Source organism: Hyperolius riggenbachi, chromosome 2, assembly GCF_040937935.1.
Source record: "Hyperolius riggenbachi isolate aHypRig1 chromosome 2, aHypRig1.pri, whole genome shotgun sequence".
In the NCBI taxonomy this organism is placed as follows: Eukaryota; Metazoa; Chordata; class Amphibia; order Anura; family Hyperoliidae; genus Hyperolius; species Hyperolius riggenbachi.
Window position 1 is genome coordinate 51,352,075 of NC_090647.1, and position 16,924 is coordinate 51,368,998.

The 16,924-nt window shown below is 45.2% G+C and overlaps 1 protein-coding gene across 3 annotated transcripts in view; it reads right to left on the reverse strand.

Annotated features, from left to right (window-relative positions):
• Positions 1 to 16,924, reverse strand: part of NOX4 (NADPH oxidase 4) — a 310,753-nt gene that overhangs the window by 167,020 nt on the left and 126,809 nt on the right. For all 3 annotated transcript variants that reach the window (XM_068266792.1, XM_068266790.1, XM_068266791.1), the window contains exon 9: positions 10,432 to 10,636. In XM_068266792.1, coding sequence (XP_068122893.1) covers positions 10,432 to 10,636 — 205 coding nt within the window. The remainder of the gene's footprint in view (positions 1 to 10,431; positions 10,637 to 16,924) is intronic.

Consider the following 16,924-nt stretch of genomic DNA (forward strand, 5'->3'; position numbering starts at 1 on the left):
TGGTGTGACACGTTCCTGGCGTACGGTATATAGCTGAATACCATAGGTGCCTGGATACAGGGACTGTATGAGCATCTGCGCTCAGAGTAGTTGAAGTAGGGACTAGTTGATGCCGATAGTTGTGGAGCAGAAAAAAACACGTCTTCTTAATGTGTACATACAGTAAAGGCACGTGGGTAATTATAGCACAAAGTAAAAATATCCCCGATAGTTAGAATATTGGTAATCTTACCAATATTCTGATCTATCTCTCACATTAATTCATTCCTTGCCTTAGCCCAACCCCCTCACCTATGGCTAACACTAACCAACCCCTACCTATGCCTAACACTAACCCCCCCCCCCACCTACACCTAACACTATATTCCCCTCACCTATGCGCCTAACGCTGCCCTCCCCTACCTATGCCTAACATCAACCCTCCCACTTATGCCTAACACCCCCACCTACTCCTAACACTAACCAACCCCTACCTATGCCTAACACTAACCCCCCTTGCATACACCTAACACTAACCCCCCTATCTACGCCTAACACTAAATTCCCCTCACCTATGCCTAACGCTACCCTCCCCTACCTATCCCTAACATTAACAACCCTCTACCTACGCCTAACACTAACTTTCTCCTACCTATGCCTGACACTGACCTATTCCTACCTATACCTAACATTAACCACCCCACTTATGCCTAACACTAACCTCCCCACATACACCTAACACTAGCCCCCCCTTCCCCTATGCCTAACACTAATTCCCCCTTACCTACTTCTAACACTAACCCCCCATCAATGCCTAACGCTAACAGCTCCCTTCCTACGCCCAACACTAACCTCCCTTCTTCCTATACCTAACAGCCAAAGAGGATCCAGCTTTGACTACATAATAGCCTTTAAAACCCAATGCCCAAGGAACTGCTCACTCACCCACACCGCTATCTCCGCCATTATCCAAAGTACGGCTACACTACCAATATACCATCAGAACCTCTGCCACCATCCCTGTCCGTCGGCACCCCTTCCCCCACCACTGTCACCAACACTAGTCAGAGTTCGTCTACGTAAAAGTTCAACCCCAGTGCCCATATTATTCAGTGGGTGCTCCACAGATGCAAATTACATTGTGATCTGTGGTGGCACCAAATCTTCCGAACGGACCATGCACCATTCTTACCTGATTCACTTCTCTACCGCCTCCGTCACACCCCATTCACCTGTGTAGTGTTTGAACAGGGGGCACTCAGGCCTGGATTTTCCTCACAGGAGCCTATAGGCACAGATGTCCTAGCACCTTAGATTTTGCCCTCATGAACCTAAAACTCCCACCAAATTGCACCGCAAGTATGCTGGCTAGGCCAGCTGTCCCTTACTTAAAGAGAACCTGTACTGAGTAAAAATATTTAAAATAAACACATGAGGTAACTTCAAATGAATATTACAGAGTTACCTTGCCATCAGTTCCTCTCAGAAGCTTACCATTTTCTTCTGACAATAATCCCTTCCAGTTCTGACAATATTTTGTCAGATCTGAAATATATCAGTTGCTGTCAGTAAAATATCAGTTGCTGTCAGTTATAGCTGAGAGGAAAACGGATGTACCAGGTAATGTCCATGTTTCCCTATGGCTCAAGTGGGCGATGTTACAGTTTAACTGTGTGCTGACCAGAAAGCTGTTATGGGTAATGGCTATTTTCAAAATGGAGGACGGAAAATTCCCTTGATCACAGTGCACAAACAGGACGCAGGAATGGAGAAAGAGATTGAGGAGTAGACTACATGGGAGGTAAGTATGACTTATGTATGGTTATTTTGACTTTTATTTTCAGTACAGGTTTTCTTTAAATGCCTGTCGTAAGTAGCTGCAGGTGCCCTTTAGTATTAGGAAGACAGACTGCTATACTAAGTAGCTAGAGGTGCCCCCTAATAATAACTAACTAGAGGAACCTCAGTATTAAGTAGCTAGAGGTGCCCCTGACTGAAGGCAGATCTTATTAGTGGAATGCCAAGAGCAGGGTGAATAAGCTCTCATTTACACTCTCATCAGGACTATTCATAGGGAAGGAGGGAGGCACTAGAGGAGAAGTGAGCTGCCTTTCCATCATCAGGCGTCTGTAGGCACGTTCCTACAGTGCCTTATGGTAAATCCGGCCCTGGGGGCACTTTACACTTGATGGAGCCCCAGCCAGGGGTAAGTTGGGTCTGTCGATTATCGCGATATTGAAAGCCGTTACCACAAAGCACCTTGTGACCAAGAATATCCAGGATGGAAATCAACAGAAAGATTAATCGGATGGCTATATTGCATCAACTCTCTTCCAATTCAATAAAATGATTGAATCAGAAGGTTGATGGGGCCACAATATCGCATGATGTATTGGCACATTTAGACACGATCTGTACTGACAGTCAGGATTTGATAATGTCTTGCCCACTGTTATCCTCCCTCTCTTCTGCTCTACAGGCTTTTTAAAGAGACACTGAAGCGAAAAAAAATACATGATATAATGAATTGGTTGTGTACTATGAATAATTACTAGAAGATTAGCAGCAAAGAAAATATTCTCATATTTTTATTTTCAGGTATATAGTGTTTTTTCTAACATTGCATCATTCTCTAATATGTGCAGATTACACAACACTCAGCATTCAAAATGAGTCTTTCAGAGCAGTCTGTGAAGTAATGACCTCTCCTCTAGCAGAGAAAAAGTAAACAGTTTACTTACAGTTGAGATAATAAAAGTCAGATAACAGCCCTCTCCACGACTAACTTAGTCGGAGAGCTTAATAGCTTTTTTGCATAGAGATAACAACTGGAGTTTCTCAACTCTTCCTGTACTGGAAACAATTAGACTGATGTATCTGATCTTAATGTTTTATTTCTTAGCTGTGCTACACATACAAATCATAATATCATCATTTTTTTTTTTCGCTTCAGTGTCTCTTTAACGGATCTATTATAGGCCAATGTCCACAAAGCATGCAATTGTCCAGCTAATGCTGGAAGTTTGGGCACCGCCATAGGTGCCTATTGAAATGTTGGTATTGGGGGGGGGAGGGTGTAATTTGAACGCTGCAGGGGGACCAAATTATGCCTCAATGCTGATATTTCAACAGGTGCCTATGGTGGAGCCCGGCAAACTATTATTTCTTTTTTCTTGCAGCACACATAGGGAGGGGGGAGGGGGGGTTGATTGGCAATGGAGGAGTTAAAGAGAACCTGTATTGAAAATAAAAAGTCAAAATAACCATATACATGTCATACTTCTCTCCTGTGTAGTCTACTCCTCAATCTCTTTCTCCTCTCCGGCCTCCTGTTTGTCTACTGTAACCAATGGAATTCTCCGTCCTCCATTTTAAAAATGGCCATTACCACATAACAGCTTCCTGGTCAGCACACTGTTCAACTGTAATATTGCCCACTTGAGCCATAGGGAAACATGGACGTTACCTTGCACATTCAGTTCTAACTGACAGCTGCTGATATATAACTGACAGGAACTGGTATATTTCAGTTCTGACAAAATATTATCAGAACTAGAAGGGATCACTGTAAGAAGAAAGGAAATGGCGAGCTTCTGAGGAGAACTGACGGTGAGGTTAGTATGTAATATTCATTTGCAGCTAATAATTTTACTCGTTTCAGGTTCCCTTTAAGGTTAAGGTTAGGTGGTTAGGTGTCAGGTAGGTAGTTTGTGCAGGGAGGGTCTTAGGGTTAGGCGTCCAGTAGTTTGTGCAGGGGGAGGTTAGGCATGAGGTAGGTAGTTTGTGGGGGGGGGGGGGGCTGTTACGGTTAGGCGTCAGGGGGAGGGTTCTGTGTTAGAGTAGGGTTTGGTTTAGCTATAGAAAAATGTCAGTATTAAATAAGGATATTTTAGTATCAGGATTACTGGGTTCCCACATTTACGTGCACCTTTTTTCAATATGCACAATGTTCTTTGCAGCTCAATCTGCCTGTTTCACTCTGTTTACGCATTTACAGCAAAGTCTGGCGGCCAGGTTTCCTACGGTCGTTTGAATTGCAGACAAATGGCAGCGGGGCAGATTTCCGTATGGTAGATCATTTCACACCCGCCACATCTCACAAATGTTTATTTAGATGTTTGCAGAGGTTTCAGCTTCAAAATATCAGCTGGAAGCATCTCGGTATTTCACACACATATTTCTGGCAGAATAAAAAAAAGCTCATTAAAAAAAACCCGATGCCTAGCAACAAGTAATCCATATTACATTCGCCGTTCTGCGAATGGCAGATATTTTCTCAATTAATCACTCCACACAGAACTGACTCGCTACCTCCAGATTGCGCTTTTCATACCTAATTACTTTCCGTGATGCAATTTAAACAAAATATGGTGTCGGGAGCCAGCGGGGACCAGTTACGTCTGTACTCATATTTCTGTGTGGATTTTTAGTTTTTCCTAAAATTGCCCCACTTATGCCTTACGAAACCCCAGTTATGTGTGACAGATGAAATAACAGCATTTAATAACGCTGTGGGACACCTGCTGGTTCCATGTTTTGTCCCCCCGGTCTTGTTACGGTTAAATTGTTTGTTTTATTCTCCTGACTCAGTACAAATATTGTTATGGATGAGGGAAATTTAATAAAATTACTATTTATGCTTACTGAAAGAGAAGGGAGAGGGAAAACTAACACAGGCCTCGTGTTTTGTTTAAACCAAGTTTTGCGGAAGAGATCTAGTGATGGTCCTGTCTAGGAGAAGTCATGAGGAATCATGTGATGTGATAACTTTTATGGGTGAGACAGATTATACTGTAGGTAGATATCCCGTGCCCTTCTTTCCAATCATGTGATGTGTTTGATCAGATGACAGATTTGCAGAGATGTACATACATAATCATCTGTAAAACACGAAGAAGTAGGGACGGTCACTGTTGGGGAACCATGGTAGCCTGTGTGACAAAGACAAGACCAGGAGCCATATGGTGCAGTATTGTAGAGTAAAATTAGCTCAGTACTTCAAGAGTAGTTATACTCACAAAGGTGGGTTGCAGAACCTGCAACCACCGTTTATATCGCCTACAGGGAAAACACTGTCCCAGTTCTGTAGTCTAGGTCCTGCTGGAACCAGGTGGTCGCTCTCCTGGGGTCCTTACTAGCTGTGGATGGCACCACACTAGTGGGAAGGACATTCCATGGAGGTGCAGTGGGTTATGAAGAAGGGTAGAGGAGCCCAAAAATAAATATCTCTCAGAATATATGTTATAAAGACATAAATAAAAACATGAGGTATCCTACCTCTCCAGATTAACCAACCCAGAAAAACAAGGGTTTAGATCAGGTAAGTTTTATTCAAGCACAATTAAAAAAGACAACGCATTTCTCAGGTCTCTGCCCTCTTCCTCAGGTCATCAAAGTGCCTTAGGGAATTTGGTTTGAAGCCTGGGCGGGGACCAGTTACAGCTGTACTGTGTACTCATATTTCTGTGTGGATTTTTAATTTTTCCTTAAAGTGCAGACTTGTGCTTTACAAACCCCCTGTTCTCTGTGACAGATGAAATAACCGTGTTTAATCACGTTTTGGTACAGCTAGCTGCCGATTCCATGATTTAGCCCCCCTAGTCTTGTTACAGTTAAAAAGAGCCCAAGGTGGGTTAAAAAAAAAACTAGGCTACCTGATCCGCAGGGCTGAGCGGATTAGGTAGCCACAAAAACCGCCACTCCCCGCCACTCATGTGGGCCGCAATGGCCCACTTTCACTTGAATGAACTATAGGTCGTGTCGCTGCACTGAGAGACTGTGTGTCGTGCAGGAAGGCGGGGGGTGGCAGTGGGCGTGGCCAAGGAGAGAGAGCTGCTCAATGGCAGCTCTGTAAACCCTGTAGGAACCCCCCTGGTGGGTGTTTTAAACAGGGAATTGCTCTCCTCACTGTTTACCTACGAGAAAATTCATCTGCATTTTCTTCTGTCTGTCTGGAGTAGGTAAGAGCACCACTACCTCCTCACTTTTAAACATTTTAGATCTTTTTATCCTTCTGGCGCCTCTTTATCCCTCCTACGTTATACATATCCACCCCTGGTGGAGGGGTGTTGCCCCATTTCTCCTTGATCTACAGAGAGCGACTGAATCCTGAGTGGGGACAGGTCTAATCTCCCCAACTTCCTTTACAGTGGTTGCCTATGCGGTAACCCTGACTTCTGAGTGTATTGCACATACTCTTTCCACACACCTTCAATTACCAGTGCATGCTACACTATATTGGGCTCTCGGTGTCACTCTTTTTGTTCCCCCCCCCCCATTCCCTTTAGACTGTAAGCTCGCAAGGGCAGGGCTCTCTCTCCCTTTTGTGTCCTGGAAATCATTATACATTTTATTTATTGTTTTACTTTTATGACTGTCATTACCCATTCTGTATCTTGTATTCTGTATTTTGTATCATTCTTTGTATGTTGTCACTAATTATGCATCTCGTATATTAGTGTGCACCATTGTCTGTATTATTATGTACCCCATGTTTGTTTCTTACTTTGTACAGCGCCACGGAATATGTTGGCGCTTTATAAATCAATAATAATAATAATTGATTTCTTATGGGGAAGCCTCATAAGGATCCAGAAGCTTCCCCCTTCCGAGGTAAGTATCCCCCAAAGGCAGTTTAAAAAAAAAAGATTTTCTTTTTAAGAAATATTGCGCAAAAGGTGGATCAGCGCATCACGAGGCCGCCTCCGAATGGCCTCCTATCAGAGGCGGCCTGGTGATGCGCCGATCCACTTTTTGTGCAATTTTCAATTTTACTTGGTGGCGCACCCAGGCTATGCATATACATAGGTTAGGATTTAGTTAGTGTTAGGTCCCCTCCCATCAAGGATGACTTCTCCAAGCAGTGGGAGGGACGAGTACTTAACAAGTTGCATGCAAGCTGTTACAGGAAACCAACATCCTCCTCTAGTGGTAGACAGGTCATGTGTATGCTCGGTGTGTATTTTATCCCACAAGTGGGTGTGAGAAACGCGTAAAAGCCGCCGCGCGTTGACAGCAAGGCGGCTGATTCCGCGTCCAGCGCAGCGGTTTGCACGCGGAGGCGTGCGTCTGGTAACATGGTAGAACGCGTAAAAGCCGCTGCATGTACTGACAGCGAGGCAGCTAGTTCCGCGGCCAGCGCGGCGTTTTGCACGCAGCAGCGTGCCTCTGGTGTGGCTGAATCTGTTAGTTCACACAGGTTTAGGAATACGCGCGTGCGCGCTTAGAGGCAGAACTTTTATGACGGCCAAGAGGGGACCAGCTGACCAGGCTGGTCAGCTGACGCCAGAGCAAGTTTCTATTGGTCCATCACTTAGAGGTGGCGCCAGAGAGCGCTACATAGTTGCTGCTGGCCAGTCACAAGTTGTCTGCCGTTGCGAACACTACGTGGAAGCACTCAGACCTTAGTCAGATCCTGCAGTGTGTTTGAACCAGGTAGACCTGGGAATTCACACTGAGCCAGATTACTTGTATTGTATTCTGTTTATGCTTAGACCAGTTCCAGAGTGTAGAGACCACGGACCTCACACCCAGACTAGGGAACTTGTGTTATCAATCTGTTTATGCTTAGACCAGTTCCAGGGTGTAGAGACCACGGACCTCACACCCAGACTAGGGAACCTGTGTTATCAATCTGTTTATGCTTAGACCAGTTCCAGGGTGTAGAGACCACGGACCTCACACCCAGACTAGGGAACCTGTGTTATCATCTGTTATACATCAGACTAGTTCCAGGGTGTAGAGACCACGGACCTCACACCCAGACTAGGGAACTTGTGTTATCATTCTGTTATACATCAGACTAGTTCCAGGGTGTAGAGACCACGGACCTCACACCCAGACTAGGGAACTTGTGCTACCATTTTGTTATACATCAGACTAGTTCCAGGGTGTAGAGACCAAGGACCTCACACCCAGACTAGGCATTGTTTGATATCTGTTATGACTTATTGCTTTCCTGACTACTCCTCTGATCTCTGATTCGGTACCTCGCACATCTGATACTCTGTTGCCAAACCCTGCTTGCCTTGGATACCGAATCAGTCTTCTGTCTATGTACCTTATCTGACCGTGTGTTGCCGACCTGGCTTGCCCGACCACGAGAGCTATCTCTACTATTAAGAGATAGTCTCCAGATCACTCAGTGACATTGGTCTTTATTGTCACTCACTCTCTGAACCTTCCTTCTTCCAGCCTGACTCCGCCCCTTGGGGAGTCTCAGGCTACTGGAAGGTTTCCTATCTCTAGAGCAGTATTGCCCATACTGTCTCTAATTTCCTGTGCTATACTCAAAGTACTACCGTTACACCAAACACTCACACTATCCAGGTGTCCAGAGGTTAGCAATATATCTGTATTATCGGTGATTCTGCAGATCATCAATAATCAGGTATATATCTGCATTCTTGGTGATACTGCAGATCACCAATAATCAGATTCTCTCTGCGTGCTGACACCGATCGTTACAGTGGGGCTTGCAGGTAGGTACTTACCTGTTTTTAAGTAGCGCTGTTCATTTTCTTGCCATGTACTTTTTAAGAAATATGTCATCATAAAAAAGCTAAACCAATGAAGACTCCTTTCTTATTGATCAAAAATATAATTGAATCGTGTCCACAACGTTTAACCCGGTATCCCCGATGTGGACAGAAGACAACGAGAGTCTAAAAGTAGAACAGAGAAACTTCACAGAACCTCCCTCTAAAGGGCTCATTTTGAGTATCTGAATTTAGATCATGAAATGTAAGTTCCCAAATTAACTTTTTGACCCGACGGACAGAAGCCAGCTGAGTCTTATGCAGAGAGAGAGAGGGAGTCTTATACGCGGAGAGATCAAATAATGAAGCGTGATTAATAGGCTGCATAATTATTCAAGAAGTAGTTAGTCACTGAATGACCACTGTACTTGAGTCATTAAAAATAATTTAAATAGGTTCTGACCATACAGAACTCTAATTTTGTTGTCAAAGGGAGTATGGACATACACCCCCCCTCCCGCACACACACACACACACATGGAAACCCCTCAAAAGAAAAGTGAAGTAAGTCATCAAGGCCACCATCTTTATTTCCTGTAATAGAATTTAAGATGTGGGAAATTATTGGAGGTAAATAATTCAGGGGGGTTCTGGTGGTACAATGGAGGTTAGTGGTGGTATGGCTGGAAGGGGTAAGTGGCAGCAGTAGTAGGGACTGAGGGGTTAAACAGGCACAATAGAAGTCCAGAGGGAAACACATGAGGTCCTCTAGGGGGCAGTGGCAGCAGGAAGAGGTATATAGGTGGACAATAGGCATACAGGTGGTACAGAGGGGGCATATGGGGCAGTTGAGTCAGAGAGGGGGACGAGGTTGTACTGTTGAGGCAGTCGTGGCACATAGAGAACAATAAGGACAAAGGTGACACAGAGGGGGCAAATGGGAACAGTTGAGGGGACAGAGATGGCACAGTGAGGGGGCAGTGGAGGCCAGGGCCGCCATCAGAAATTTTGGGGCCCCTGACACATCATCAAACCAGCCCCTCCTCCTCCGGGCCAACCCACTGGTTGCTGTGCCTGCCCACTAGCCAGCCCACCCCCGTGTCCGTGCGCGAAGGAAGTGCGTGATGTGGCAAAAAGTGGGCATAACCATGGCATGTTGTGGGTGGAGCCAGATACTAGCAAAATACAGGTAGTCCCCGGTTAACAAATGAGATGAGGACTTGTAGGTCCCTCCTTATCCTTTATCTGTTCTCTTTTATCCCCCTCTTTTCTTCCTGTACCTCTTTTGTCCACCTTTAGTCCCCCTGTGCCTCTTTCATCCCCTTCTGTCTCAGCTCGTCCCCTTGCCCTAGCCACGTATAGGTGCCCTCAGTATAGGTATCCAGGCATAGGTGCACCCAGTATAGGTAGCCAGGTATACGTTCCCCCAGTATAAGTAGCCAGTTATAGGTGGTGCCCCAATATTGGTAGCCTGTAGTCAGATATAGGTGGTGCCCCAGTATAGAAAGCCTGCTGTAGTGGGCTCACTCATCTGCTCCCCACGTTCAAGCGCTGCTGTCACTCTTCTCTCAGTGCTGGAACTCGGTGTGCTAGTTAGTGAGTCACAGGCCCGTAGCCAGCACATGCGGTCCTTCCATTGCTTTGGGGGGGCCCAGGGCCCCCAGAAGCCCTGGGCCCCTCACTGTAGTGTCAGTGCCCCCCCCCCCCCTATGGCTGCCCTGGTGGAGGCATGTAGGTGCAAAGGAAATATTGGAGGCACAAGGGGGCACAGTGGAGGTACAGGGGCACAGAGGTGGCATAGAGGGGGACATTTACGGCACAGGTGGGGTAAAAGCATTCTGACTTTGTTAACCAGGGACCTATATTAGGTGACCCTAAGTCAACATTCCCATTTCTCCACATAAACCGTAATGTGGATTTTATTTTTACATACGGAACTTAGTGACGTGCGGGCCTAACACTATTTCTTACATACCTCAGGGAAATGCGGGTGAAAGTTGGCCTCTTCAGTGCATATCTTTAGTGTGCTGTTGGTTAAAAGTTCCTCTTCCTGTGCAATGTGTAGGGGTGCACCTCCATTGACCCTGGCCGGCGGCCCATAATCCTCTGCTGCGGTCTTGTTCGGCCTGAGGCAGCCCGGAGGGTGGCTGTGCACATTAGTCTGATATTTCAGCACGCCTCTGGAAGAGAGAGAGAAACGGTTACAGGAACGATATTTTTTGGAGCTCAAGAGCTAATTAACCTGAATTTGAGAGGCCTTGAACCGCTGGTTATGCGGGTGATTAAGAAACGAGTGCTTGCGCTTTGGAGTGTCTCATCAAAGTTCACCGTGTACTTAGCAAGTTGTTCTAGCACATCTGATTAAACAGAAATTTACAAGCCTTCTCATGTCGTAATTGCTCCAATGCCTCTTGTTGTTCTTTCATCGAAGGCAAACACCACTCAGAAATGAAATCTGAGCCAACCCTAAACTCCTATTTCATTTACGCCAAGAAGACATGCTACCAAATCCTGTGACTATTTTGAGTGAAAATATGCAGCAAAGTCCCCATTATCTGGAACTCAGGCATCTGGAAGTCTCAACTAACCGGCACGCCTGAGGGGATAACGGGGACTATGATTTTGGGGTTTTAGAGACAAAAAGAGATACCTCTTCTGTGTGTAACATGCATGTGCAGCAGCCCCCTCCTGTTCCATATGCAGCCCCATCTTCTATGTGTAACATCCATGTACAGCAGCCCCTCCACATTCCATGTGCAGCCCCTCTTCTATGTGTAACATCCATGTACCGCAGGACCACCCATTCCATGTGCAGCCCCCTCTTCCATGTATATTATCCATGTACAGCAGCCTCTCCCATTCCATGTGCAGCCCCCCTTCCTTGTGTAACATCCATGTACAGCAGCCCCTCCCATTCCATGTGCAGCCCCCTCTTCCTTGTGTAACATCCATGTACAGCAGCCCCTCCCATTCCATGTGCAGCCGCCTCTTCCATGTGTATCATCCATGTACAGCAGCCCCCTCCCATTCCATGTGCAGCCGCCTCTTCCATGTGTATCATCCATGTACAGCAGCCCCCTCCCATTCCATGTGCAGCCCCCTCTTCCTTGTGTAACATCCATGTACAGCAGCCCCTCCCACTCCATGTGCAGCCCCTCCTCCATGTGTAACATCTATATACAGCAGCCCCTCTTTCTCATATACAGATGTCTTGGGCAGCAGTTCTCCTCTTTCATGTGTTGATCCCTGTTTGCAGCCTCCATTGCTATATGCAGAAGCTCCTTGTCCATGTCCAGCCACGCCCTTAGGCAGTAGCTTGCCTAGGCCCAACTCTGTTTAGCCTTTTCAAAATTCTGGTCCTGCCCAATAGGTCAAGTCGGGCCAGTTTTAGTCATAGACAAACAAAGCAGATGCCTGGGGTGACACATGCCAGCAGGGGTACAACTGAGCTATTCTTAGCATACTGTGTTTTATGGAATTTATACACATCTACTAATAGGGATTGATGGGTATTTGAATGCCTAAATGTTTGCTTCTGATTAGCATAATAAAAGATCTGAATAGCATAACAATTAAATGACAGGTAATATTAATAGTCTAATAAAAATTGTCACAGTTTTAGTTTTATTTTGTATTGATTGTTGCAGCTGAAAGAATATTTCAACCTGTAATGACACAGGCTGTACATAAACACTTCAATGTTTTCTTTATTTGTAAATTGTCTATGCGCTCCTTATAAGTATGGAAACAGTTTGTTTTGTGGATTCTAAAACTCTGGTCTGTTGAGGTGTAACTTACCTGGTACAAAAATTGTGTTTCTTTTATAGACTTATTTTGAGGAAAAATATTTGCATATAAACCAGTTATTGGTGTTTACAAAACTAATAACGTAGTCTAAGATCTGTCTACTCACAAGATGGGGGAGGGGCTATTGTCCTGTCTGGGGCACCAAAATGACCTGAAGCATCTCTGGGGTCAAGCCCAGTAACATTCAGCAGCTTCCTTTAATACATTGGCAGCATCAATAGAGTTATCGTGTTTGATATAAGTGCACTGATTTTGACATCAGTCGGCAGAACTCGTTGTGTTGTAAATTCTTGGAACGCTTTGATCTCTCACTACTAAGCAGAAAATATAGAAACTATGAACACTATAGAAACCTCTGTTATTGTCTCACACTGCCCCCTAGTGACGAGTGGCCATAAATACCCATTACAGCAGCACTATTTAGAAGCAAGAAAATGTAACAAGCAAGAAATAAAACCTGCAAGACTAGATTGTGAGCCCCTCTGAGGGACAGTTACTGACAATATACTCTGTACAGCACTACGTAATATGTTGGTGCTATATAAATACTAAAATTACAAAAAAGGATAAAGCCTCTAAATAAATTGGCTGCTAAAGGGTTAAGTATGTGACTACCAAGTCTATTGGCAGATTCAGCCATATTGATATTTGCTCGGGTGGGGGGTGGGGGGAATTGAGGGAAATAATCAAAAATTCAACAGTATCCTCATTTATATTGGTAATTTAATTTCGTGCATATATAGATGGAGAATGTCTTCTTTTTACATTTAACACATAGTTCTTCTCTTATATATCCCTGTACATCTAACGGTCCCTGTTTATCTGTATCTGGCTTTGTTTAGTAAAATTCATCTCCTGCTCGGCATTTTGTAAAATCCACGGTGGTAACTCCTCCGCCAATCTGCAAAACGGCAATCATTTAGAAGATAAGCGGGCGATGTCCATTACTTAATTACCCTCCATTGCTAATAAACATTCAGCTGTCTCTCTACACGTTTAAATCATGAATTATTAATGATTATCTCTTAAAGCTACAGCACGCGGCAGACCGTAAATTCAGCCACAGCGGCAGAGCAGGTGGCCTCCCGGGAATGCCATCAGACTCTCGTATTGAACACCTCAATCCCATCTTATATCTTACTTATGCAATTTCTACAATTTATGGATCTTCTGCTGGACTTGGAATCCTGCAAGGCGTATGCCATTAAAGTTTCATTATCCCAAACACCCCCCCCCCCCCCCAGTAACTTGGGTATTGTTTGTGCTTACAATACAAAAGATGAGTGGGCTGTTTGCAGAGACTGCAGGTCCCGGAAGCCACGGAGAATACTAGCTTTTTGATGTATTAGTTACAATAATATTACATACAGTAGCTCTGTGACGGTAGGCTAATGTGGATACAGGAATTGTGAAAACAGCTGACTGGTTACCAGATTCACGAACAAGATCCCCACTCTCTCTCTTAAAGGACCACTATTGCAAAAAAAAAGCAGGCAGTTACAATCTGACAGAACCGACAGGTTTTGGGCCAGTCCATTTCCTCACGGGGGATTCTCAGGGTTTTCTTTGTTTTCATCAGCATTTCCTGAACAGCAGTTGCAAAGTCTAACTGGCAAAATAGTGTGCAAGTGAGTAGGGAGGCTGTCTGGTATCTTACTATTTTGGCAGTTAAACTGCTGTTCAGGAAATGCTGTTGAAAACAAAGAAAACCCTGAGAATCCCTCATGAGGAGATGGACTGGCCCAAAACCTGTCGGTTCTGTCAGATTTTAACTGCCTACTTTTTTCACGATAGTCTTTAAGGCCCGTATCCACCTTCCGAGTTTCCCAACAATTTTCCCACAGACCGGTGATTTTTAAAAAAAATGTAACTGTTGAGCATAAAATCAAAAATAATTTCTTTATTTTTATTTGATAAACAAGTAATAAGGATGCTAACCAGGCAATCCAAAAGTTAAAATTATCATTACTTTTCTTGTTGATAAATGATCACTCCCCAGTTTACCTGACTCTTATTTGGTACACACAAAATTTGGTACACAAAAAGGAAGTTGCAGGGCATGCTGGGTTGTCCTTTTTTGCTTCTCTACTTTCCCCTCAGACTTAACTAATGCAGCCTGATTGGCTGAAGCTCCTATTTAAGCAACGAGTGGTTGTTTATGCTCACAATCAAGAGAACATAGCTTAGCATCCCACAATGATAACGACCATTGCATCAGATCAAATCTTTAAGATCCCCAACGACTTTCGCCCCAAATACTGTGATCGCTTGAAGTCTAGTTCGCACCCGGCGTGTAACGTAACTTTATGTCCACATACCTGCAGGCCGGAAGATGGATCAGCGGAGAGTTCCTCGTCAGGGAGACGTAGCTGGATCTAGCTCCCTACATCGCAATGTTAATACATAGCTTTACCAATAGGAGTATTGCTAGGTTCCTGAACGATCCCCCCAGTATAGGTAGCCATAATTTCCCCAGGGCGCAGGACACTTGGGCACCGCCACAGGCTGGAATGTGAATTATGGATATGGGGTGCTCAGGGGGTAATTTGGGTGTTGGCAAAAGACGGAGCCCAAATTATGAAAAAAAAAGTTGAAATTCGGCCACCAGACATAGCTACTGTCACGCTTGGTGGTGTATTCTCCACAGTCAGCATGCAACGCATGAGCTGACGTGGAGGAGGTACACACACTAGCACAAGGAAACAGGCTATCCCTAGTATAGTGGAGGGGAGGACTGACTCCAAAAGGAGATTGTGGCGCACAGAGCCGGTGCAGATCCGACAGCCACAAACAATGCTTTCGTTATAACGTCTCAGCGCAAAGTAGCGCTGAACGCATAAACCAGAACTGAGGAGATCAGGACAGGTAGACAGAATGAACGCTTGCTAGCTGGCGGCTACTTAGCGACAGCAAGCATCCAAAACAAGACAGACTGGAATGAGGCAGCCAATGCGATTGCAGCGATGGCGTGCCTCACAAAGACAGGACAGGATAGTCAGGAAATAGCAGGATCAAGATAGATGAACGTAACACAGACAAATATACAATAAGTATGTTTTCCTAGCGTATTACAATTACAGCTATCAATGAAACTATTTGTAACGTCTGACTAACATATGTATATATCGGCAATGAACCGATATATGACATAAGCAGGAACGCTGACTAGGACTGGAGTAATACAGGGAACAGGACTCAGAAGGATTCGCTATCTCTTCGCAGAGATGAACGCAATCCACAAACGGTAACAGAACAGGATTCAGAAGGATTCGTTATCTCTTCGCAGAGATGAACGCAATCCACAAACAGTAACAGAGCAGGATTCAGAAGGATTCGTTATCTCTTCGCAGAGATGAACGCAATCCACAAACGGTAACAGGACAGGATTCAGAAGGATTCGTTATCTCCTCGCAGAGATGAACGCAATCCACGAACAGGACCAGGAGCAGGATACTAGCTCAGCACGGGTGCTCACGATACGCGCAAACTACCAAAACGTGCTGGAAAGCTGACTAACTGCACACAGGAAATAAACAGTTCGTGTACGTATACATCAGCGACACTGATGTATCAACGTAACACGAATACAAGGAAAATAATAAACGTGCTGGTATGCATATATATGGGCAATGAACCAATGTATGATGCAAAACCAGCAAAGTATCTTTTAGAACAAGAAACACGATCGGGGGCAGAAGCGACAGCAAGACAGGCTTAAACTGAAGCTATGAAAACCCGAGGAGTCCTGCAGGAAGCAGATCTTTATACTGAGGTCATCCAATGGGAGCAGACATGCAGATTCCCACACAGGTGAATGATAATCAGTCACAAGCTGACAGCAGGGAAAGGCAGACAAAGCTATGCAGCTTGCATGAAAAGAGATCAGAACTACCTGAGCTGCAGCACTACTACTTCCAGCAATGCCTGCTGCAGCAGCGATCATTACAGTACCCCCGCCCTTAAAAGCGGATTCCAGACGCTTTTCAAAACTGAAATTCCCAACAAAACAGTCTGACTGATAATTCATGATGACCGGGACAGCCCGGCAAGACCGAATTCCAGAATTAGTCCCCACAAGACTGGACCCATCAGAACCAGAACCCACAGAACCATGCCCATCAGTACTACAAGCCCCATTGTGACACCCATCAGAACCATGATTTCCAGAAGAAAGCCCTCCGAAACTCCCTGAGCGATACCCACCGCCTTCCAGGAACCGTTCAAAAACGCCAAAGCCTTTGCAATGCCCACCGGGACTGTCTTTACCAACACAAAACCCACTGTTGAACCAGTCCAAGGCACCAGGACAAGTTTTCTCAGAGACCTCCCAGAACACCTTGAAGCTCCAAAGAGATCCCCATCGGTCAGAACGCCCCTTAGGCTCACATGGAGAACTATCAAGAACCCCTATGGAACCTAGGGCAATTCCCGAGTCAGGGCCACAAGGACAAACATCAAGATCAGGGCTTTCAGGGACCAGAACCATCTCTGGGCATGCAGGCAGACTGGCAACATCAGAACATGTTCCCAATAAGGAAGCATCAGAGCACGCTAACACCTTAGACACACTTGGGCATTCTGGCACACAAAGAACATCTGGGCACACTGGCACAAGAGAAACCTCTGGGCATGTCAAGGAACTGTGAGCCTCAGGGTCAGCC